Source organism: Nicotiana tomentosiformis, chromosome 2, assembly GCF_000390325.3.
Source record: "Nicotiana tomentosiformis chromosome 2, ASM39032v3, whole genome shotgun sequence".
Lineage (NCBI taxonomy): Eukaryota > Viridiplantae > Streptophyta > Magnoliopsida > Solanales > Solanaceae > Nicotiana > Nicotiana tomentosiformis.
The window spans coordinates 83,512,440-83,537,930 of record NC_090813.1 but is presented as its reverse complement, the minus strand read 5'-3'; the positions used below and the strand labels follow the sequence as shown (position 1 = coordinate 83,537,930).

Here is a 25,491-nt window from a genome sequence, read left to right as displayed (position 1 = left end):
CTTAACTTGAACTTTATTCAATAAGATGAAAATTACCAGAGCGTCGTTGTGGGGTTAAGAAATGCCTTCTGTTTCTTCGTTGTTGAATGATAAAGTGCCTTCGGGCACATAATCTCGGGTTCGTTTTTCCCTAGTGATTGATACCTTAGTGCGTTTGAATATGGGTCTCTGTGGAATATCGACCCCACCGACGATCATATGAATGACATGTTGGGGTTCCTCCTGTTCATTTTTCCTGTTGGCGTCCCTTTCTCTGAAATGATTCTTGGCTCGATCACTGAGGAACTCTCGAAGGTGGCCCTCATTGAATAGACAGGCTACTTCCCCCTTAATTGCCTACAATCCTCGGTCTTGTGACCATGCGTGCCATGATACTTGCACATCAAATTTGGATTTCTTTGGGAAGGATCGGTTTGTATGGGTCTGGGCCACCTAGTATCTCTGATCCTTCCGATTGCCGATACAATGCCCGACGCATTGACGCTAAAGTTATATTCTGATAACCGAGGTGCCTCTGTGGGATCGGCATACTTGTCAAAACCACTTTTGCTCATAAGTTCCCGAGAATTCTATCCTCGATCACTTCTTCGATCATTCCGGGCAGAATTGCGTCCTGAACCATTGTTCTTTCGATCTGTGGTATATGGTTGATATCGGTCTCTGTTCGACCTTGGCTCCCTGTCAATGTCCCTCTAGTTTTTAACTGCCGACCTGTTTGGATGTACTGAACCGGAAGGGGCTCCTAATTAGTCGTCCTCGACCCTGATCTTCGATTGATATCGATTATGCACATCTGCCCAAGTTACAGCTGGATACTCGATCAAATTTTGTTTTAACTGACATGATACTATTGACCGCTCGTTCAACCTTTGGGTGAAAGCTTGAACGGACCAATCATCTGTGACTGGTTGCAACTCAATGCGTTGTATTTGAAATCAGGACACGAACTCCCTCAGCATTTCATTATCCCTTTGCTTACCTTGAAAAGGTCCGATTTCCTTGTTGCAACCTTTATGGCCCCGGCGTGTGCCCTTACGAAAGAATCTGCTAACATGGCAAATGAGTCGATGGAATTTGGTGGCAGGTTGTGATACCAAATCATTTCTCTCTTCAAAAGGGTCTTTCCGAATTTTTTCAACAGCACAGATTCGATTTCATCATCTTCTAAATCGTTACCCTTGATGGCGCATGTATATGAAGTATCATGCTCGTTGGGATCAGTGGTCCCTTTATATTTGGGTATGTTTGGCATACGAAACTTCTTTGGAATAGGCTTTGGAGCCGCACTTGGAGGAAATGGCTTTTGTACAAACTTCTTCGAATCCATCCCTTTCAAGATTGGCGGTGCCCCCGATATCTGATCAACTCAAGAGTTGTATGTCTCCACTTTTTTATCGTTGGCTTCGATTCTCTTCTCCCCTGATTCAATTGTTTTGGTAAGCTCCTCGAGCATTTTCATTACCGCAGGATCTGTCCCTGATTCGTTACCATTCGACCTTTTCGGTACTGGCTCGTACGGCAGATAGTTTACGGTGCGACCCTATTCGGAGCTCTATGTTGATTTTGTAACTGAGCAATAGCGGCTTGCTGAGCCTGAAGCATCTCGAATATCACTTGGAGACTGACTCCTTCGTCTCCTCTGCTTTGTGTTCCTTGGCCACTAGATCGGCCTTCTCTGCGTACGCTCCCATCGATATTTGTGCCTAGGTCTGCGTTTAGAGCAATGTGTGAACTGACATTGACTGGGTTGGCAACCAGTGCCCCCCCGAGATTAACCTGTGGCACCTCGACTCCTGGAGCAATCACATTTTCGTTTTCATCGTGGAATTCGAGACCATTGTCACCGTGTGTGGATGTGTTTTGTGAGTTTGACATGTTTTAACCTGAAAGCAAAGATACTTGACAAGAACAAGCATAAAATAATGTGTTTTAGCAGAATCAGTACTGAACAATCACTATTATCCTTAGCCCCACGGTGGACGCCAAATTGTTTACCCTAAAAATTGAGTAACAATTAAACTTATATTGTGGTTTTAAGGATATATGATTTGAACCAACACCAATTGATAAACAACGAATTAAATAGATAAATTGGACAATAAAATAAATCAAACTGGTCCGCAAACAATACCTCGACCTCGATTCGAGATAGTCTCGAGGCTAGTTAATAAGAACAATGGAGGATGGAACAAACAACGATGAACAGTAAGTAAAACAAAGAAAGCAACGTATATGTATATTCTTATAAGTGAATAATCATTATTTTTGTTCCTCTCTTACAAGTGAATGGGACCATTCTTTATATAACAGAGGAATCATAAATAAGGTACAACTCTAATAACGAAAATAGATCCCATGATTGATACTAATAACCGCTTTGATTTGATCTGTTCTGGGATTTCCGCCGTGATCTTCGACCGATTACTGACATCTCATCATTCTGTTATTACGCCTTACTCGAAGTCAGTCATGCTTGATCCCGATTGTTGCTGGCCTCGATCTCAATGAACACTTCGATCTCTAGACTTGATGTTCTATCTTCGAGCTCGAATCCGATCTATTATGAGGTTACCCTCGAGGCAACCCGATTTCGACCGTATATAAACCTTAAATCCAACTCTACTAGTATGTAATAATGGTCTATCACTTGACTTTACTAGTTCTTTTTCGGTATGATTACTATAATAATATGTTATATCATCCTAGTCCTTAGTGTTAGAGGGTTTGCTACTTTTTTAGGTTTAGATGGTAAACGACAACATTATATTCCTATTGGTACATGTTTTTCCACAGAAACAATCTTATTAATATCAACGTCAGGTATCAGAATAAAAAATAATAATGGGAAAATGATACGTCTGGCTATGGACTGCCCACTAATAAAGGTGTAATTCATAGAATATGAAAATCCTGCTGCCCCTTTGAATTTCAGAAGGGCTACAAAGCACTTTTAATTTCATATATAAATTCTGGAAATCCATTTGGGGAGGGAGCGGGGGGGCTTGCTATTTGACGCACACAGTGAACAGCTAGAGAAGAAGATTGTTCAACTTGATATTCACCTTTAACCTGATATATAGTAGCTTTAAAATCAAAAGCGAAATGAAAAATGTAACAAAGAAACAAAAAAAGGGTAAGCCCACACCACATCACACAATATAACATGAAAAAAATGAAGAGACCTACAACTCCGCAAGAAATAGAGGCTGATTCAAAATTTAAACTGTATGGATTAATCTTATAGAGCATGTTTGGAAAGCCGCCTAGGAATTGATTTTGGGTGTAATTGGGTGTAATTACACGGCCTGACATATTTGTTTGACATGGAATTAAGTGTAATTGAAGGGGTGTAATTACACTCTCCAATTCTCAAAGGGAGGTGAGAATTAGTGTTAATTACACTGTGCAATTACAAGGTTGCTTTTTAGTTTCTTTCTTTTTTGTTTTTATTTTAATTTATTTTCTTTATAACTTTTTATTTCTATTATTTTACTTTTTAAATTTTATTTTTACTTTTTAATTTCTTTGTACATTATTTATCTTTTATTTCTCTACCCTTACTTCTTGTGATTCCATGTAATTGCTTATATTTTATTTTTTATTTATTTTATTATTCTATTTTTTGAAACTACACCTCCTAATATTAGAAATAATGAGTCACTAACAAACTTGGCATATACTGAGTGATGTAATTAAAGTAAAATTTCGTTGTTGAATTTGGTTATAAACTTATTATGTTTCCTAATCTTAAGTTGTAGTGGAACTTACAATTATTATGTCGGAATTTGACATATATTAAACTATTTGTTTTTTTGAATTTTGATATAATATTATGTTCATGGTTCCAATTTACTTGTTTTAGTAGTACTGGCTCACATTGCATGTTGTTCATTTTTTAGTTAGAATTGATAGATTAGTTTTGTCAAACATTTGAATAATATTATGACATATATTTATAAATATTAATTTATTTATCAAATATGAATTCCATGATATTCTTACAAAACGTATTTTTATAGTTTTTGTAAGTATCTAAACTAAATGTTATTAAAATATATATATATATATATATATATATATATATATATATATATATATTATTTTTATAATATTAGTTATAAATATATGATTGCTAATTAATGTATATTCACGAAAAAATATATATCTTAAATACCAAATATAATATTATTTATACTTATAAAAAATTATAGGCATACATTTATTATATTAACTTTTAAGTTTTGATAATTACTTCATTTAAAATTTAATCTAACTGTGTAATTACACTTGTGCAACCAAACAGTAAACTTGTAATTACACTGTAATTACACTATGACAAACAAACAGGTCGTCGTAATTACACAACTACGTAATTACTAGGATGTGTAATTACCATCCCTAGTAATTGCACCAATTTTATTTACCCGGTGGCTTTCCAAACAGACCCTTAAGGTTTTTACCATTGAACCCATTATATTTTTGAAGTTATGGGTTCATATATACTATTTTTGTAATTTTAATGAATTTTTCATATAAATTTTTATTTCGCGTCGAAAGTTATAAATTCAATTAAACCCGCCATTAATAAGTCTAAATTAATACTAGTAGGAAAAAGAACTGTTCGTGTAAGCTCTCTTGCTCTTTCTTCCTGTGTGTCGTAAATTCATTTTTTTTTTTTTTTTGCGTTGAACAACTTAATATGTGTTAATTGTATCAAGATGGAACTTTTGAACTCTTCATTAGTTTTGAAGTTCATTGTATGATCAAAGAGGCAGAGCCTTCCATCATTTGAGAACTTTAATCAAGTAAAATCGACTATCTCAATGATGATCACCCCTTATCTTTTAGAATTATTGAGTTTCGTTACAATTGAATGCAAATTGTTCATTTAGTTTATTTTAATTGCTTATCGACTGATGATTTCTCAATAGGGGTAAAAGAACAAAAACAAATTACATTCGCCTTTGAAATGGATATCAAGTAGACAAGTAGAATAGATTGATCAATATACTAGGCTTTAGGTTTGCACGTTATGTTGGAGCCCAGAATGAAAACTTAGCCACATGCACAGCTCGCCCAACAGTGTGACTTGGCCCATTTTTCTTCTCTTTTATCAATTACTTGTAATTTTGTATTAGTTGTATTTTTTCATTTTTTTTCCTGTAAATATAAATACTCTTTTAGTGAAATAATAAAGAACATATAGTTTTATTCTTCCACACATCATCTCGTTTTTCTCTCTCTTCTCTCGACCCTTATGGGGTTTTCTATCACTAATTCCGACATAGCTTACTGAGCTTCAATCTAACATGGTATCAGAGCGGGGATTCTGATCCCCCGTGATGTGAGCTTCATCTTCAACGGTAAATTGGTTGAAGATTTCACCGGAATCAGTTTTTGGTTAAAGCTCGAGGAGTTAGTGAATCTGTTGCTACTGGACCAAAATTTTGGGGCTTATGCTGGAATCTCTCTCTGCATCGTCTACATCAGCGAAAATTTCTGGTTTCGTGATGGATTCGACAAATTTAGGGGTAAATTCAAGCTAGGGTTTGCGGTGTATACGAGACCCTACTTCTTCGGGATTTTTAGAAGAAGGCTAGTAATATCACTCTAATTTCACCTTTGAGATCCATATTGATATGATTTGGGGTTATACCGTATGAGAATTCATGTCTGCAATATTTTGCATGTTATCAAGTTTAAGCCCGATTGTCTGTTATATATTGTAGTTTCCTTTTAGTTGACTTTAGTTAGGTGATAATATGGGTAGTCATGTGGATAACCTCGCCTCTCTTCCAGTTTTCACTCCTGAGGGTTTCACACCCTTTACACTAGAACCTTCTCACCCTTTCTACGTGCACCCGTCAGACAATCCGGGTAGCCAACTAGTACATGTCCTATTCAATGGACATGGGTTTGTACTATGGAGAAGTAGAATGATTACTTCTCTTTCTGCTAAAAACAAACTAGGCCTATTAGATGGAAGAATTGCTCAACCTCCTACCAACTCTCCCTATTTTTCTTACTAGGAGAGGTGTAATGATATGGTCAAGTCTTGGATAACCAACTCTGTTTCTAGAGACATATCCACTAGTGTTATGTGCTTTAGGACTGCAAAGGAGGTTTGGACTGACATCAATGAAATATTTGGGCGATCAAATGGGTCTAAATACCTTCAAATAAAATCAGTTCAACTGTCCAAGGGTCATCTGACATTGCCACATACTTTACCAAACTTAGAGTCTTTGGGATGAATTAAATTCCTCATATGTAGGTCTCATATGCTCTTGTGGAGCTCTTCCCAAGTTTATAGAAGATTAACAACTTTTTGAATTCCTAAATGGGTTGAATAAGTCTTACTCAACTGTGAAGAGTGTTATCATGATCATGAATCCTTTACCACTAATAAGAAAAGCTTACTCTCTTTTACAACAAGATGAGAGCCAAAGAGAAACTCAAACCCCCATTCCAAACTTCTCCAATGAGTCTGCCTCTTTCTCTGCATCTTCAGCTCCTCCAAATAGAAACTTCACCCAAAGGATCAATTTTGATTTCAGGAAGAATAATTCTTCTGTTTCTTATAAATATTGCAAGAAACCTAGGCACACAGTGGAGAAATGCTACAGACTACATGATTTCCTTGCAGATTTTAAGTTTACCAAAGGCAAGAAATCAGCCTCATGTGTCTAGTCTAACATTCCACCCAATCAGTCTACTATTTCTCTACAACCATCTACTGAGAATTCTGCTCATGGTTTCACCAAGAAACAGTACCATCACCTGATGACTTTATTCTAGCAAGTCCAACTATCTCCTGGTGTTGGTTCTGATAATTTCCCTGTTGAGGAATCTGAATTAACACATTTTGCAAATTTATTCACTGCTTATGATGTAGATTCTGTTGCTTCTCATATATGTACATCCTCTCAGTTAGGTGTAAATCCTTGGATATTAGACTCGGGAGCAACAAATCACATGACCCCACATAAATATCTACTTCACAACCTTGCGCCTTTACCTAAACTCTTTCTTGTTACTCTACCTAATGGATATAAAGTGAAGGTTTTGTCAACTGGTTTTTACATCTCAGACATAATAGAACCTTGCTTAATGTCCTTCTTGTACCTTCCTTTCATTTTAACCTAATCTCTATACACTAATTAATCTCAGTTGGATTGCATAGCCATTCTTACCAAAGTTAATTATTCTTTACAGGGCCCTTTTATGAAGAGGCCACTGGTAATTGGTAAGGTTGCTGGGAGATTGTACTATCTGCATCCTGATGCTGATTTGTTCTCATCCCAAGTGTGTCTTCTTCTTTTTCCAATTCTGTTTCTTGTAATAAGTCTGATAATCTTTCATTTTCTGCAAATACTCTTCCATGTAATCAGACATCTGTTATAAATAAAATAAATTTATTTTGGCATCAAAGGCTAGGATATATGCTTTTTCATAGAATGACATCTATTCCTTTTCTATCTGATAAAATTTCTTCCAAACAATCTTTTATTTATTCTGTTTGTCCAATGGATAGGCAACAGAGGTTACTGTTTCATGATAGTCATATCCATTCCATTGCCCTTTTTCAGTTAGTTCACACTGATATTTATGGACCTTACAACACTAGAACCTATAATGGCTTTAGATACTTCTTGTCCCTAGTTGATGACTATAGCAGGGCTACAGGACTCATCTTTTATCATGTAAAAGTAATGCTCTTTCTGTCCTAAAAGCCTTTACCTCTATGGTTAAAGTACATTTTAGATCCTCAACTCAAATCTTCAGGTCTGAATGCCTATGAACTTGGTAGTAGTTCTGAGGCTGTTACTTTCTTTACCAATCAGGGCATTTTACACTAAACAACTATTTCACACGTCCCACAATAAAATGTAGTTGTGGAAAGGAAACATAAATACTTGTTGGAAGTATCTAGAGCCATTCTTTTCCAATCTAAACTCCCTCTCAAATTATGGGGTGACTGTGTTCTAACTAGGGGTGTTCATAAAAATCTGAAAAACCGAACCAAATCGATCAAAAAAACTGATACTTTTTAGGTTTGTTTTGGTTTTGGTTTTGAATTTTAAAAACCGATCATATTTGGTTTAGTTTTGGTTTTAATTAAAAATAACCGGAAAAAATCGAACCAAACCGACTTTAGAAGTAGCTATTTAAATTTATTATTACACCTATATATATGTATATTTTCATATAAAGTTTCTAAACTTTTATGGTACATATTAGTCGTTTGTATTTTTATTCTAATTTTTTTACTATTATAATAATCTAATTCTTTGCCTTTACATTCTAGTTTTATTGGTAGTTTTCTTTTGCTAAGTACAAGAATTTATTTTATGTTAAAAAAATCGATTTTTAATTGAGTACTTAAATTATTCATCACTATTTGATTCAATTATCGTCATTATATCTTGGTAAATGATAGATTTTTCAAAGAGCAATTGGTTTGATAGTGTTACGTTGAAAATATAGTATCCGGAATATGTGTTTGGTAGTGTATGTCTCATATTTAAGGAAAAACCGATAAATAACCGAAAAAATCGAAAACCAAGAAAAACCAAATTGATAAAAAACCAACTGAATTGGTTTGGTTTGGTTCTAATATTTGAAGAACCGACTCACTTGATTTGGTTTTTTTTTAGGGAAAAACCGATCCAAACCGAACCATAAACACCCTTAGTTCTAACTACTACCTACTTAATTAACAGAATGTCTTTGACTATCTTAAACAAAATTTCTCCTTTTGAAAAATTATATGGCCATCCACCTTCTTATACTCATCTGAAGTCCTTTGGTTATTTATGTTTTGCCACTTCCCCCAAGTTTGGCGGGCAAAAATTCCAATCTAGAGGCATACATAGCCTTTTCTTGGGGTACCACTGTGGCAAAAAAAGTTACAAACTTCTAAACCTCTCCACCTCATCTATTTTCTACTCTAGGGATGTAGTATTTCATGAACATATTTTTCCTTATGGTTCAACAGATTCCTCCACTGTCACTTCCTCTTCCTTTCCACCTTTCGTAGATCTCCTCCTACAACTACTGCTACAACAGATGCTCTTTTTGTATCTGGTCTCTCTTCTCTTCTTGTCACCTCTCCTCATTCCTCTCCCTCTCCTTCTACTTTTGTCCCTCAATTTCCTTCACATTATGCTACTCAACCTTCTCCACCTGCTCCTGTTATCAGGAAGTCCACCAGACTTGTTACTTAACCATCATACCTCAAGGACTATATCTGCAATTCTATCCTTCCACATATTCATGTTTCTGCAGTATCTAAGGTGCCCCAAACTGAGTTGCATATGCATGAGCCTCAATATTAGCAGCAGGCAGCTTCTCATCCTGCCTGACAAGAGGCAATGCTAAAGGAATTTCAGGCTCTTGAGTCCAATCAAACTTGGGACACTGTCCCCCTTCCCCTCACAAAGGCCATCCCTTGTAAGTGGGTTTACAAGATTAAACAGAGGGCAGATGGTTCTATTGAAAGGTATAAAGCAAGGCTTGTTATCAAGGGTGATACTCTGAGAGAAGGTATTGACTTCACTGAGACATTTTCCCTTGTTGTCAAGCTAACAACCATCAAATGTCTCCTGACCTTAGCTGTGAAGAGATGTTGGACTGTTTTTTGGTTAGATGTTAACAATGTATTTCTTCATGATAACCTTCATGAGGAAGTCTATATGAATATTCCACCTGGAATGGATGTCTCCTCTACCTCTGAATCTCCTCATTTGGTCTGCAGGCTCAAGAAGTCTTTATATGGCCTCAAGCAGTCTTCTAGATAGTGGTTTTCTAAACTGTATGAACCTCTGCACTCCAGTGGCTATATTTCCAGTCTCAATGACTATTCTCTATTCACAAAGTCTTCCTCTGGTTCTCTGGTTGTCTTAGCAGTGTATGTTGATGATATTTTGCTGGCTGTAATGACAGTTCTGAATTGAATTCTTTGAGACTGTTCTTGGACACTCAATTTAAAATCACGGATCTAGGTTTGGTTCATTATTTTCTGGGTTTGGAAATTTCCCAGCACCCCAACGGTACTTGATGAGTCAACACAAATACACCACTGACCTTCTTCAAGAGTTCAATTGTCATCACTTCTCCACTGACCTTCTTCAAGAGTTCAAGTACATACAGAAGACTGATTGGGAAGCTTAATTTCTTACAACACACAAGACCTGCCATTTTCTTTTCTGTACAACATCTCAGCCAGTTCCTTCAGAAGCCCCAGGTCCCTCATATGATGGCTGCTATTCATGTTCTCAGATATCTTTTACATGACCCTGCTCAAGGTATTTTGCTCTCTAGTTCTGATGATATGTCTCTTGTGGGATTTTCTGATTTTGATTGGGGTTATTGCGCAATCTCTCGCAAGTTTGTGAGTGGATTTTATATCACTCTTGGTGGCAGTCCTGTATCTTGGAAAAGTAAGAAACAAAGGTTGAGTATAGGGCCTTGAGAAAACTGGCTGCAGAGGTTGCTTGGTTGGTCTGACTACTAGGTGATCTTGGTTTGGCTATCTCCAACCATGTCCCTGTCTATTGCAACAGTCAGGCCGCACTCCGCATAGCCAAGAATCATATTTTCCATGAATGCACCAAACATATCGAGATTCATTGTCATTATATGTGTGAATGCATCACTGCCGGTCTTATTACCTTACATTTTGTTTCCACTGCAGGTCAACTGGCTTATATTATGACTAAGGCCTTGCCCAGTCAGTTGCATTATGGTATTCTTTGCAAGCTTGGTATTTCTTCACCCTCAAGCTTTGGGGGGGAGGGGGGAGTGTTGGAGCCCACAATGAAAACTTAGCCACACACAGAGCTGGCCCAACAGTGTGACCCGACCCACTTTCCTTCTCTTTTACCAATTACTTGTAATACTGTATTAGTTGTATTTTTTTATTTTTTCTCTGTAAATATAAATACTCCTTTAGTGAAATAATAAAGATCAGATGGTTTTATTCTTCCACACATCATCTCGTCTTTCTCCCGACCCTTCTAGGGTTTTCTATCACTAATTCTGCCATAGCTCACTGAGCTTCAATCTAACATGTTGCACTATGGTTTAGTTCCTCCTCCTGAGTTTTTCTCTATTTTGTGCGGTCTAGGACCCTAGTTTAGTCATTAGTGGTTCAAACATATGAGGCTTATTTGGTCCAAAATCTTGGGGTTATGGGCCCATGGCCCAATCACTTCAAACTGGTTCGTACATCATTTCAATTTTCTTTGTTGACTACACACTTCTTAATCTATAACAGCTACTTCCTCCTAGATTTGGTCTTATGTATTTTGGTTCACAGGTCCGAATCACTTTGCACCTGCTTGAATACACCTAACAAATGTGTTGATTTTAAATAAAGTTCAAATTTCTACTTCTGATATTGATTAATGGTTGATATTTTTAATGGGTTAGGGACTTGGGGCATTTATTAGGCAGTGCCCATTATATGTTTAATCTTAAGGTATTGTTGCCTATCCTCAATAAAAAGGAATTAAAGCTATGCACAAGTCCAGGTAAAATGTGGTCGAAAAGGTGATAATTTATGCGACGATAGCTTTTCTCCATTTTCTTTTTCAAACAAGAACTTGAAGATGGCCCATAATTCTAAAGTTGATGGCCATTAATTCAACTCGTTCTTCACTTATTGAAGAAAACATTTTTAGTGAAAAATATTTTCCTACATATTAAACACACCAGTGATGTTTTTTTCCTACTTATATTAATAATTCCACAAGATTTCATAAACCGAATAATCCCATATATAAATCAGAGTATCATTTCTTATCTATATCAGATAATACACAAAAACAATGTACAGTCTACATGATAAAAACATTTGAGTTAAAATGTGGTTAGATATTTTGTCTAGAGCTAGAACTAATGTACAGTCCATATGATATACACACACATTTTAAATGTGGACGCTAACAAGTGATTGACATGTCAATTTCATTCTGAAATTTTGCTGTGATACCAGAAAAGAGTAAAGATTATCTCCAATAAATGACAATACGCAAGAAACTCCTCACTATGCATAATACGGTAAGTAATTATATATATATCTTCAGTCTTCACATGGTAAGCAAATATGCTATTACTAAATACAAAATATACACAGAATATGTCGTGAAATATTACGAATTTACTCATTCCTATTATTATATGAAAGAGAATGACCCTGTCAAAATTATTAGGAGAATAATTCGTTTGTTTAACCAACAAGTAAGAAAGCTAATCGTGGTGGTGGTCAACAGTCTCTGCAAAGATCATGAGATAAGAGTATATTCTCTCCACCTTCCTTTTCAATTTTCTTTGTTTATAGTGATCATGACGTTTTCCAAAATTATATGACTTCATTTGCTCCACTGATATGGTTGGTTTATTAAACGATTGATTTGAGGGGTTATAGAGATTATGTATGCAGAAAGTTCTCCTTTTTTAAACCAAAAAGTGGTTACGGAAAAAATTTAAAGAAGACAGTAGTAGTAAAAACAAAAAGATGTTAACTTTCTTAATGGCAATTAAGGAAAATCATGGCCTGGAAATCAAGATTTGGATTCGATCTGAGCAGCCAATAAGTAAAGTTAAACCGGCGAGTGAGAGATTCACTATTCATTCATAATGCTTTTCAAAAAGAAAATACGTATTGATTAATACATGTAGAGGAGTATTAGACCGTGTTAGAAATTATTCATTACGCTAATAAGGTATGTAACTATCTTATAATTAACTATGATATCCAATGAAATATTATCCAATATTCTCTTACTAAGTTTAAAAATTTAAACATTTTCTAAATTATGACTTCATTAATATTTCTTTTGACTTGAAATACATCAATTTCCAAACAAAAAATCGGATTAGTAAGTTAAAAGCATCCCAATTTAAACACCACAATGTATGAACTCGAATTTTATTAACCTCTTCATTGCTAGATTTAACTCCCCTTAACTCTGTGAAGGAAAACAAAGCTTCGTATTTGTTTCGTATTAGATATGTTGTTGGATTGACTTTTAAAATGTAGTTTATAAGTTAAAGGCCAAAATCTTAGATAGCCCATTAAACTTGGCACGTTTTGTAAAATAAATATATAAACTTATGGGGTGATCAGATAAACACTTGAACTCGTCCAAAGTGTAATTTTTAAACACCTATGTATGTTAGACTTTGTGCATGAGGTCCAAATGCCACATACATGACAAATGAACGAATAATATATTAATTAACACGTGTATTTTCTTTTTCATATAAGCAAATAATAGTCTAAAGCAATACCTTTCATTTGTTCATCTTCTCTCTCTTCGCTTTCTCATACCCAACTCCCACCCCATTCCTTATCTAATTTGTATCATAGTTCTTGTAATTCTAAAGTTAAATTTCATCCAAACTACAACATTAATAAAATATTATTAATAGACTTTCTTTTCATATTATAGATAGATTTTTTTTTCTTTTCAACAAATGAGTATTTTTTTTCATGATATAAAAAAGTATTTTTTTTCTTTTTAACAAAAAAATTACTTTCTTTTCATGATGTAGAAAAAATATTTTCTTTTATTTCAACAAAATGATGAAGTAAAAAGTATTTTCTTTTCATAATGTAGAAAAGACATTTTATTTCATTTCAACAAGATGAGTATTTTCTTTTCATGATGTAAAAAAAAGTATTTGCTTTTATTTCAATAAAATGAATACTTTATTTTCATGTTGTAGAAAGAGTAATTTTTTTTCAACCAAAAAAAGAGTATTTTCTTTTTAGCTATGGAGCACCAATTTCAACGTTGTTTTTGCGTAAAAAAGTAATATATCACATTAATTCCTTTGGGTTTGTATGAATTTTTAGAAGAATAATTAAATTCTTGAAGAAAATAGAGTCCTGATAACGTTGAGTTTTGGGGAGGGGGAGGAGCAAGGAAACATGTGGACTTGGGAAAGAGGGGTGAGGAGAGTACCATACAAAAATATTTTCTACTCTTTAACCAAATACGAAAAATATTTTCTACTCACTAACCAAACAAGAAAAATAAGTGATAAAACCACTCATTTTTCATGAAAATATTTTACTTCGTACCAAAAAAACCCTTAAAGTTGAGAGTAAAAAAAAAAGGGAGGAAAGTGGAAGCACATCCCCTTTCTCTCACCAAAAAATTAAGTCACGACAAATGTGCTGCCACGTCACAGAAGTAGTAGATGTTAAAATCACGTGACAGAAAACCGACGCCTTTTATCAATCCACGTTTCGTATTCGGTCCTAATCGTGCCGCTAAATGTTATCGGTCACGAAGAAAATGCGTAACTACATGTCACTCTAGCACTCTGCTTTCATCAACTTTTCAGTAGTATAAATTAGAACCATCGTCTTGTGTCTAGGTTGTTCAATTGGAATCTTCACTCAACCAGTAGTCACTCTCTGTCTCAATCTGGTAACACTTCCCTTTCTCTCATATCTCTATACATTTTTTCTTCAAGTTTAGGTTTTTTTTTATGCTCTTCATTTCTTGATTGCAGTGTGAATCCTTTCATATTTAGAAATTACTTGAAAACTACTATAAAAGTTGAATTTTTCTTTAATTGTTGATAATATTTTATTAATGCGATACAAAATTGTAGCAAATAAACAAATGTTGATTTAGCATTTGAATGTTGTAAATTAAGCTTGAAAAATGCTAGATTTGCTTGTCGGTGTCAGCTGATATTGTTTCAAGTGAGGAAAGAAAGAAATGAAAGGAGGGATTTCTAATTTTTGGGTGAAACAGGATAAGAAGAGATAATAGTGTTGATGGAGCTGAGCAGAAGTTATCATAGTTTGTCTTTTTTGTTTGTGATATTATCAACTTTTTGATATTTTACAAATGAATTCAAATCCCAGTGGAGGCAAAAAATTACTAGGCCATTTCTCACGTCCTCAGCCTTGACGGGCAGAGTTTTGTATTAGTGGGAGTAGCAGGTAGCCAGCCAGTGGAATAGTCCTGGTGCGCGTAAGCTGGCAGGATGCTACCGTCATAAAAAGGAATGAAATCTCAAATATCGATCAACTTAAACATATGATTTTATCAACAACAAATTGTTCGAATGAGGGTGGGTGGGAGTTTCCACTTTTTAAAATTAAGGGCTTTGTTTAATGTTTGGACTGTGTGATTGAGTTCTTCTAAGTCATCATTTATGTCATGTAGGGGTTTTGTGATAAAAATTACTGAATACTTTTGTATGATTTATGTTTTTGTTATGTATCTTGAGATTCATTGAAGTATCTGTTATTGTCATTGAAGTAGAACATGGCGGAAGCTAGTGCACCAGCTGTCCCAAGTAATGAGTTATTGGAGTGGCCAAAGAAAGATAAGCGCCGGATCTTGCATGCCGTGTATCGCGTCGGTGACCTTGATCGTACCATCAAGTATGTGGTTCGACATAATGAGATCCTTTACAAGTGTTGATCTTGTTTTTGTGATAAGATAATAGTGGAATCTTTTTTTTCTTCTTCTTTTCTAGGTTTTACACAGAATGTTTTGGGATGAAATTGTTGAGGAAGAGAGATATCCCAGAGGAGAAATACTCCAATGCTTTTCTTGGTTTTGGCCCTGAAGAGTCTCAGTTTGTGGTGGAGTTGACATATAGTAAGTTAAAAGCTTTTGTTTGTCTGTTAGAACTTACATTTGGATTCTTAATTCTAGATATACCCCCCCCCCCCCCCTCTTCCTTTCATAAAAGAAAAAAAAAGGAGGTTGGCCATCTCTACGGACTTCACCATGTGACCAGCTTCTGAAGACAATGTGAGCTTTGAGATTTAGTCTCTCATCTTAAAACTCCTTCCCTGAAGATTACAGGGATTGTTATTCTTGCTTTGTTATCTGATTTTTCTTTTTTCTCTTTTTGGGTGGGGTGGGGGATTAGAGGATAAAGTATGAGATACTTAGCTTACAGTTCCTCCAATAGGGAGCCTCTTGGAGAAGGGGATACCAGGAGAGGACTTGATTTACTGAACCAAAGGTGCATTAGTTGGTTAAGGAGCATATATTTTAAATAGTTTACTGATTATCCCACATCAAAAATTGAACTATATACTGTATCTTGAAGTGTAATTTCAAATCTGACATAGATAGAATTATACAGATTATGGAGTTGATAAGTACAACATTGGAACTGGCTTTGGGCATTTTGCTATTGCAACACCAGATGTAAGTGCTTTTTTGTTAGCAAAATCACGTGGCACCATTTATTGCTTCTAAATTTGCTATCTTTGCTTCTTTTCTTAAGGTTTACAAACTGGTTGAGGAGATAAAGGCCAAGGGTGGAACTGTCACAAGGGAGCCTGGTCCTGTCAAGGGTGGATCTACTGTTATTGCTTTTGTCAAAGATCCTGATGGCTACCTCTTCGAAATCCTCCAGCGAGCGTCTACTCCTGAACCACTTTGCCAAGTGATGCTTCGTGTGGGTGATCTTGAGCGCTCCATCAAATTCTACGAAAAGGTGACCTTTTCTTACTTATATTTGCTCTTTACAGATATTCTCGTGTATATCCTGGATTTTCCAAATGCAAACTTCATACAGAAATTTCTAGCATGAACCGTGAAGAAAAAGAGAATGCTTGCCACTTTTGTGGACATGCATTTATCTCATTTCTAGTTTACACAATACAGTAAAGGCAATACAATAAAAAAAATTGATCCCATAGTCAAATTGTGAATAGCATTGGGTTAGACACGTTTGGTGGGATAAATCCTTACTTTTCTTTAAGCTTAAACAATGCGGGCCTAAATTGGTTCAAGTTACACCCACTATGACAGCAATTCAGAAAGAGGATAATTGCATTGTGTTCGTATTTGTTGCTCAAGATATATAGGTCAGGTTGTTACTCAGTGTCAACATGTTATTATAATTATGTATGTTTATGTATTTGTTTATCTACAAGTGTAGTGTGCAATTTGTGGTAATTTGACAGAGTTTGTCTTTGAATGCAGGCACTCGGGATGCAACTGGTGAAGAAAGTTGACAGACCAGAGCAGAAGGCATGTTTGATTATTCTCTTGCCAGCCTTGGAGCTCGGATTACATATACAATATGACTGACGCTTATCTTTTATGATTGTGCAGTATTCCATTGCTATGATGGGATATGCTCCAGAGCACGAGACGGTTGTACTTGAGTTGACATACAACTATGGTGTGACCGAGTACACAAAAGGAAATGCTTATGCGCAGGTTGCAATAAGCACTGATGATGTTTACAAAAGTGCCGAGGTTGTCAATCTTGTTACCCAAGAGCTCGGAGGAAAGATAACTAGACAGCCAGGACCAATTCCTGGACTCAACACTAAGATAACTTCTTTTCTGGATCCAGATGGCTGGAAAACTGTAAGTGTCTGGTTACCATACGCTGTATCATTACTGTGCTTTTGCAAGGCATCTTAATGGGATATGAGCTCATTACTGTGTCCTTGCCTATGGTGTGTTTATGTGTAGGTGCTGGTAGATAATCAGGATTTTCTGAAGGAGCTGGAATCATCAAAGTAACTGGTCAAGAAGATGCTTGGTTGTATTTTACTAGTACTAGATATAAATAAATTGTCAACTGTGGTAGTTATCTTCACATGCAGACTTATGCAGATGGTTTAGCACCGTAATCAACTATGTTTAAGGACTTTTCTGAGACATTCTCGTGTGTTACAATACAAATATGACATCTTTGCCTTATTATGAGTATGTTGTAGTGCTCCCTCTTCCTTTTGAGTTTCTCTAATGAATGAAATCATCCCATCAGCAAGTACGTATAGTTTCTGATATACCCACAGGCAGGGACTGATGTATCGTGATTACTGCAAGAGCAGAGAATTGCAACACCTTAACATTTAGATGTGATAACAATAAATGTTATTGTATTCTAATTCAATGGGTTTTTACCTTTCCAACACCTGGCAACACAATAAATGTTACTGTATTCTGATTCAATGGGTTTTTACCTTTCCGTTAGCAATTAGGTCTGTTATAACACTAGTTTCAGACCTAGAACACTGATCAGCAAAGCAAGGTGGCTGGGGTGGGATAATTTAACAGTCCTATTGGGCAGTGTGGTAGAATTAAGTTTCTGAATAATTATCAGTTGAGATCAACGGAAAACTTTGAATATTATTAAGACATAATATGGGTGTTTGATAAATATAAGGATTGAAGTTAAAAAGATGTATAAAACACAAGTGCACTGGAATCTCGTCTCTCGGTACATTTAGCAAGTGCACCTTTTTCCTCAGCAGAGGGAAAGTTCCAAATGAGGTAGATAAACAACAATTCTTTTGGAAATTTGAATCACTACGACCTACAATGATTAATTGCACCTGAGATTCTCTTGCAGAAAAATAGGGGGTGGGCGGGAAGTGAACCAACAAATCTTTCAAAATGCAGATGTAAAGAATATGAGAGCACAGGGCAGGCACAACTATGGGATTGGTAGTTCCCACCAGATAATACACATACAACATTTTGAAGTTGGGAAACTCCTTTGCAAGTTGAATCTCCCAATATAACATACTTTTGGAAGGCAACCAATTATAGAACTGTGTCCATGGGATAGCAGCCAAGAACTCGAATGAATCTCGCAAATTCCTGTATAAAAGAAATGTTAATATATTTAGAAATGTGGTGCTCAAATCCTGCAAGCATGGCATACCCAATATATACAGCTGCAAAGAGAGAAAGAACATATAAAATAGAAGGAAAGACAACAATATTATGCCTCAATCCCAAGCGAGTTTAGGGTTGGCTATATGCATCCGCAATGCCTATTAAGCCCGTCTTAGTAGGAGAATATATTATTTGTATGTATATATGTGTGTATGTCTGTACGTATGTACACACACACATATATAAGTTTCTTTGGCACGTGAAGGAACAGAAGGAGATGACCAAAGAAAAAGCACATGATGTTCTTAGTTCTGTTACCCAAAACTCTACACACAAGCAAGGCAAGAAGGCAAAATTTCTCTCGCATTTTCAGACATTAACATGAATACATGATGATATTACCAAAATAGTAAGTGCAGTTAGAGGATCAAGTGACGAGCAGGTGGCACAAGACAGCAATTTCAACAGCAACAAGAGAACACATGTAGATGGTAATAGAGCCACCTTAGCAGCCTGTCTACTGTCTGAGGGGTCCTATAAGAGACAGATGTACTGACCTGAAGATGACCAAGAGCATATTGAGCACGAGGTTCTGCCATCGATGCTTCAAAGTCAATGTAAAAGAGGTAGTCAAAGTACCTGCCATCAATTTTAGTCACTTTCTCACACTCCACGACAAGACACATGCCTAGTTAAAATGTACCCTAGCCATGAGAAGAGAATGAAGCAACATGTGTCGGTATGTAAATGTAAAGGATCATCCGGGCACTGGTTGCTTCAGTCAGAAAGTTAAAGGACTGGAGCTGTTGGATGTTACTCAATCATGCTATGACTTAACATACACATTTATGGTTTGGAAATGTGGGGAAGGAAAAGATGATAATCGATGGAAGGGAGTATTACGAAATAAATATATGGTTTGAAAAGGAAGTCATGAGGGACTAGAAAAAGTCACATTCTTGGCTGCAGAAATCCTCAACTTTTGCTTCTTCCATGAAAATTAAATAAGGAAGAACACAAATTCTAAACTTCCAATTCCACCCTTCTCTTCCCTGGCAAAATGAAAAGGACAAACAAACACAGCCAACTGAATGACTCCTGCGATTCCATTTTTTTTCAAGGCAATTGAACTATTTCTCTTTCTTTCGTTTTTTGGTTTCTGGATAAGCTTTAGGCACTTGAACTGCTTATGAAGCAGTATATCTAACAATGTGCCTTTAACAATTTGACCACCAGAAATTAGAAGCAAATACACCATGTATCAAGGAGCGCTATAGTGGCATATTAAACATATACCAGAGGCAAGGACTAAGTTTACTCGCTTGGAGATTCATCTTTCCTCCAAATTATGCTGTTTTACCTACATGCTTCACTACTCCACAACCTTGAAAAAGGGCTATGGGGCATGGAGTGGGACAAGGTCACAATAAGGAATTTATTGTGGGAGGGAGACGACTGATCAAATGCAACCTTAAAACATCTCGTCTTTTTTCTTCTTTCCAAAATTGCAATTGAAAAAAGATGATTTTTACGAAACCATTTTTCCCTTTAGGAAGAAATTAGCAAAAGCTGTGGGTGTAAATCCAAAATCTCAAGAGAACTATTATATCAATCCATCAACTACACTCAATCCCAAACTAGTAGGAGTCGGCTATATGAACACTTTATAGCAATTCAATTCTATTCACAAATTCAATAAAAAAGGATTTATCATAGTTAATCTATTTTTACACTGGCTTTTAGCCCACCGTTACCCTCCTCTACTTGGGTTTGCGATTAGCTATAGTTTGTGAAACTCATATACTGGGAGTTCAAGCTTACATTTCTCAAAATTCCTAACTGAATTGAGATAACAAATTATATTAATGGAAGCCAAGAATTATAATTGGAAGATATCCAGAGTGGGAAAGATAAATCAAACAGAGCAGACGTGGTTTCAGTCAGTTACTATTCCAATTGCTTAGCGCAATAAACAGTTTTATTACTCACTTGGCACTTCCTTTATTGGAGTCATCTACTACCCTTAACGGGCGCTTCTTTTGAGGCCGGCTCTCAATCTGTATGAATGCAACAAAAACATATCTCAGAGCCTTTAACCAGAGAAGGGAACTACAGAAGCATTTCCAAGGAAATACCTTCGATAAATTGATCTCTCGCAGAGCAAAAACCGCTAAGGCCTTGAATAGAACTCCAGGCCCTTCTTCCAGAGTGAAGACAATGCTAGTCTAGATGTTGGGGAATGTAAAAGGGAATATCAATTATTTGCATAAACTAATAAGTTGGATGAATAAGAAATATGATATTACCTTATATGGCCTATCAGTTCCTGGAATTATGGGCTCCCTTGCTAGTATCAGAAATCTAGTGATATTATCTTGATCATCCTGGTTAGTGGGTCATTCAAATAAACTCATATTACTGAAGTTTTACAGCAGACTGCAGCAAATATATCTGACATATAGCTTTGCAGTTTTTAGCTGGATCTGCTTAGTCAAGAGGGTAGAATAATTTGCATGTAATTGTGATAAAGATGCTAAAAGCAGACAAAAGATTTAAATAATTAAACATCTTCTACCGTCGAGTACAAGTAGGCCACGGACTGCCTTGATAACTATGTTCTTAGATACAGGCACATATATCTCAACAAATGTTGTCGAACCCATAATTTTAACAGTACAATGAGTTCGGTGCAAGATTGGACCCATTAAATTTAAATACTGGAATCGCCTCTAGATACAGGGGTAGGTATCCGACCCTAGTGCGGATCTAGAGACCTGATTCGTCATCACATGAATATTAGGATTCAGAGGTGTATGTCGGCACATTTTTTTGTTGAAAAATTACTACTTAATATCTTCAGTCAACAATGTAATTTGACTCGACTTCTATTTAATTAAGTTAAATGACCAATGATTATTGTGTAATTATGACTTGACTTTCTATTTTTGATTAATTATCCAGAGTTTACTAGTTCCTATTCAACTTCATCGACGGGTGCTGGGATATGACTTGAATATTTGGAGAAATCGACATGGGTGTGGCGGTTCATAGAGCAAGATATGAAGCTCAAAAGTTTCAAAGACAGCCACGAGGTTTGAACTCAAACCTAGAAGCATTACTATCTGCAACAAAAATGCATATATTGATGCTGAGCGTTGACAAGGAAGAATTATCCTTGAATAACCTCGCCACACCCCAAAACACCATCTTCGTAGTTTAACTATTTTGATGCTGGCCATTTACCATACTCCTAATTTATCTGGAGTTGTGCCCAAACACCAATGGAGATGAAATGTTTTAGCAGACAAGGTTCACAACCAGAACTGCCTCTGAAAGTTCATTCCTTCTTTTCCCAGATTACCAAAATGAAACAGATGCATCCTCATTTTGACGTGCATGCAAACTTCTTATAGGAAATGTATTTCTTGCTCGTTACATGATCTGTTTCTTCACTAATCAATTCTGTCCATATTGCTAGCTTTTACTCCTTAAGTTTCATATGGTTCCATGTGAAGATAGAGACAAGAATTGAAGGGCTAATAAGAAGTGTGCAAACTATATCTTCTGTCAACAACATTATTTACAGTACTTCTTAGATAGGGATAACTACAAAGGGCAGCTCGGTGCACGAAGCATCCTGCGTTCACGCAGGGTCCGGGGAAGGGCCGCACCCCAATGGGGTGCGATGTAGGTAGCCTACCCTGATGCAAGCATCAGTGGCTGATTCCACAGCTCGAACCCATGACCTATAGGTCAGACGGAGACAACTTTACCGTTGTTCCAAAGCTCCCCTTCATAGGGATAACTACAATGAGGAAAAAAGAAAGATCAAATACGAGCAATATCCTGTCTCACACTTTTAGAGTAACGTATAACTTTACCAAAATGAACCACTTAGCAATTAGGCTTACATCGCTTAACAAAGGAAATAACTTCCTCTGACCCTTCTGGCAATTTGAGATAAAAGATGAAAGGGAACTATCAATCCCCATGGTGGAGTCTTGTCATTCCACACATAAATCAAGCAAAAAGATGGGTGCAATTAACGAGAACTATAAATAAAAAAACTTGTAAAATTTTCACAATCTTCTTTTTCTGTAGGAAACCTCTAAACCCTCCAGGAATTGGTGAATTCATGAACCAGGAAAACATCCCATGCTCCAGCAAATCTAAACCCTTAAGTCTCAACATTCTGGAGTTGTGTCACATCATCGAAGGTCAGCCAAAATCCTCAAGAGAGTTATTGGTCGACATGCAGTCTAAGCAGATGCTCTTATTTTATGGACATATAAACACACTGGATATTCATATATTCAAGTCATGAGGTGCCCAGACTGGCAGCGAATGTGGCTCAAGACCTAAATTACTAAAAAGAAAATCAAATGCAATTTCAAAAGATACAAAGATGACATGCAGTAAAGAGTAAATACAGAAGGAAAACCTCAGAAATGCAAAATCCTTACCTGAATTCTTTCTGCAAGAATGCTGAGCCCATAAATCTCTGCAGCTCGAGCACTTGCAACTGCTCCAGTATCTCTCGTCCCTTCAGATGCCACAATCTGTCCAGGTGTCAAATAATGTGGAAACACAAACCGCTGAGAATGAGTGAGAATTTAAGGTGTACCTGAGCAGCACTGGCAGTATCATCACCATTGACCCTTGTAACACCTAACTTATTTAACATAATGTTGCATTGTTCAAGTGCCTGAAAGAAATTACTGGTTGTATTAACGTTTACTAAATAGAAATGGAAGCAGATATTCAATGTGCGAAACTAAAGGAAGTTACTGTTTTCTTATATAAAAAGAAAAAGAACTTGGGTCTAACTTAACCCCAAAAGCTAATCCAATATTTCTATATCTTCCCACAATTAATGAGGAGAAAAAAGAGATTCTTCTGAATAATGAAATGAAAAAATTACCTGAGGGTGGCTCACGACGCGCTTTAGTTCCTCTTTCCTGACTCCTGGCAACCCCAAAAGGCAGTGGTTAACAACCAACTGCACTTCTCCCACAATATGCAGCCTATGCCGAAGGAGTAGATCGTAGTTACGGTGGATGCTCCCACCAACTGAGTTTTCAATTGGGAGTACAGCTTTGTCTACTAACCACAACTCAACTGCCTGAGAAATGAGAACTAATACTATAAAGGTGTGACAAACTGCGGGAACAAAATCACTTTGGTTGAATAACACAAATACCTTAAATGCAGCCTCAAACTGGTCACATGGTACAGTTTCACATTTCGGGTATGCTTTAAGTGCAGCCGCCTCACTATATGCACCTGGAATTCCCTACGTTAGACAAAGAAGGATTAATTTAAGAGGAATCTCACTTAAGAATAAAATTAAAAAGTTAAAGAGAATGGAGGCCCTTGCTGACTTGCTGTCTACCTGATAGGCAACTCGCACCTTTGAACCATCACCCTGACCACAGGAAGGACCAGTTGCAGATAAGGGTTCTGAAATAAAAAACAATATTGTGCGTCATGATTTAGATAAATATGGAAGGAACTGAATAATCCCATGAACACAAGAATTGAATTTGATAAAAATTTAGCGCGTCGGACTATTTAGTAGCCAAATGATTTCTTGACATTTTCATCCATGACAAAGTGTACATTACATTAACCCATTATTGAAAGAGGTTATTGCCTGCATTTCAGATGTAGCTTCCATGATAATATGGAGTAAATGAAATCTGAAAAGACATCTATAGAAATCCACACATCGTCTACATCATGGTGAATGAATATGTTCTACCAAACATTTTTTTTCTTGTTCACTGTCAACAGAGGCAACAAATTGAAGTTATATTTCCTTCTAACTTAAATAACTTTTTTGTGGCTGCTGAAAATATAAGGTCATATAATTAAGGAGAAATGTCAAATTCATGGTACAGGAAGAAAACACAATAAGGACACAAAAATGGCACTAAGGTAAACATGGTCTTTGACATAATTGGATCTGTTAAGAAAATGACATGGACTGACAAAAGGTTCCAACTTTATGCAAAGATCAATCTTTTTCATCCAATTCTAACATTTAATCACAACAAACACCTCCTTTTTTACCATTCAAAAAGAACCCCCCAAGTCTATTCTCATTCTGTGACAATCCCACCAACTGTAGAACCCAAAAAAGTAATACTCCCCTCTAAAAAGACTTCATTTTTATTCTGAATTTGTCTCAAATCACTAAAGGCAAGAAATTCTGAATCACACAATACTAAATTACCCAACATTAAAATAAAATGAAAAAACTAACTTGGTAAAGATTGTAAATCCTTGTGAAATCTTTTGGAGTGAGTGATCTGTGTGTCTTCAGCACCAGCAGGAGAAGTTAATGGCTCCTCATCTTCCACAGGAGTGATAGCTCTCTCAGTCAACAAAACCAAACATTCCCATTTCCTAAAGGGCCTGACATTCAAGAAATTTGACCCAGAAAGCCTAGACCCATAATCTGGAAAACCCAATTTCAAAGATTTAGGATAAGTACAACAATGCTGCTGATTGGTACCACAGGCCCAAATTGGCACAGTTTTCAAAGCCATGGTGTTTCAGTGTAGTACCACTCCCAATGTGGTGAAAAATCAGCACACAAATTCAGACACATCAGACTAATGTGACACAAAGATAAGACAAGTGTCTTATGTTGTCTTATTTAGTTTCTTGAATTTTTCTATGAATTTGTCTCAGTTAAGAATGGTCTAAATGAATACTACTATAATTCTGAGGAGACAGATTCTTGGGAAACTGAGGAGAAAAAAATGTAGAAATGGTGGAGAGGTAGGTAAGAAGAATGTTGGCTACACGTTTTCAATGGTTGTAACAGAGTCTTGAAAAGGAGACGGCCTAC

At 36.2% G+C, this 25,491-nt stretch overlaps 2 protein-coding genes across 3 annotated transcripts; one reads left to right on the top strand and one right to left on the bottom strand.

Annotated features, from left to right (window-relative positions):
- Positions 1–14,293: 14,293 nt before the first annotated feature.
- LOC104098182 (lactoylglutathione lyase GLX1) lies at positions 14,294–17,711 on the top strand. Of its 2 annotated transcripts, none has more exons than XM_009604853.4 (8): positions 14,294–14,444; positions 15,294–15,415; positions 15,511–15,635; positions 16,132–16,196; positions 16,276–16,488; positions 16,980–17,027; positions 17,112–17,372; positions 17,481–17,711. In XM_009604853.4, the coding sequence occupies exons 2-8, from the start codon at positions 15,297–15,299 to the stop codon at positions 17,529–17,531; spliced, it is 882 nt and encodes a 293-aa protein (XP_009603148.1). In that variant the 5' UTR covers positions 14,294–14,444; positions 15,294–15,296; the 3' UTR covers positions 17,532–17,711. The 2 variants fall into 2 exon arrangements, with proteins under 2 accessions (XP_009603148.1, XP_009603149.1); XM_009604854.4 differs by having other exon boundaries at positions 14,295–14,444; positions 15,291–15,415.
- Positions 17,712–18,123: 412 nt separating this feature from the next.
- Positions 18,124–25,329, bottom strand: LOC104098183 (arogenate dehydratase/prephenate dehydratase 1, chloroplastic). The gene is made up of 11 exons (XM_009604855.4): positions 24,901–25,329; positions 24,028–24,095; positions 23,836–23,928; positions 23,557–23,757; positions 23,260–23,340; positions 23,099–23,194; positions 20,942–21,019; positions 20,771–20,860; positions 20,625–20,692; positions 19,193–19,274; positions 18,124–18,617 (listed from the first exon to the last, which is right to left on the bottom strand). The coding sequence occupies exons 1-11, from the start codon at positions 25,184–25,186 to the stop codon at positions 18,561–18,563; spliced, it is 1,200 nt and encodes a 399-aa protein (XP_009603150.1). The 5' UTR covers positions 25,187–25,329; the 3' UTR covers positions 18,124–18,560.
- Between the last annotated feature and the right edge of the window lie 162 nt (positions 25,330–25,491).

Excerpts from the sequence above, each read along its gene's own strand:
- LOC104098182 (XM_009604853.4), top strand. The coding sequence starts at position 15,297 with ATGGCGGAAGCTAGTGCACCAGCTGTCCCAAGTAATGAGTTATTGGAG. Across the intron at positions 15,636-16,131 it reads TGTGGTGGAGTTGACATATA|ATTATGGAGTTGATAAGTAC; the intron begins GTAAGTTAAAAG and ends AGAATTATACAG. Across the intron at positions 16,489-16,979 it reads CCATCAAATTCTACGAAAAG|GCACTCGGGATGCAACTGGT; the intron begins GTGACCTTTTCT and ends CTTTGAATGCAG.
- LOC104098183 (XM_009604855.4), bottom strand. The coding sequence starts at position 25,186 with ATGGCTTTGAAAACTGTGCCAATTTGGGCCTGTGGTACCAATCAGCAG. Across the intron at positions 23,195-23,259 it reads ATACTGCCAGTGCTGCTCAG|ATTGTGGCATCTGAAGGGAC; the intron begins GTACACCTTAAA and ends ACACCTGGACAG. Across the intron at positions 20,861-20,941 it reads GAACTGATAGGCCATATAAG|ACTAGCATTGTCTTCACTCT; the intron begins GTAATATCATAT and ends CCCAACATCTAG.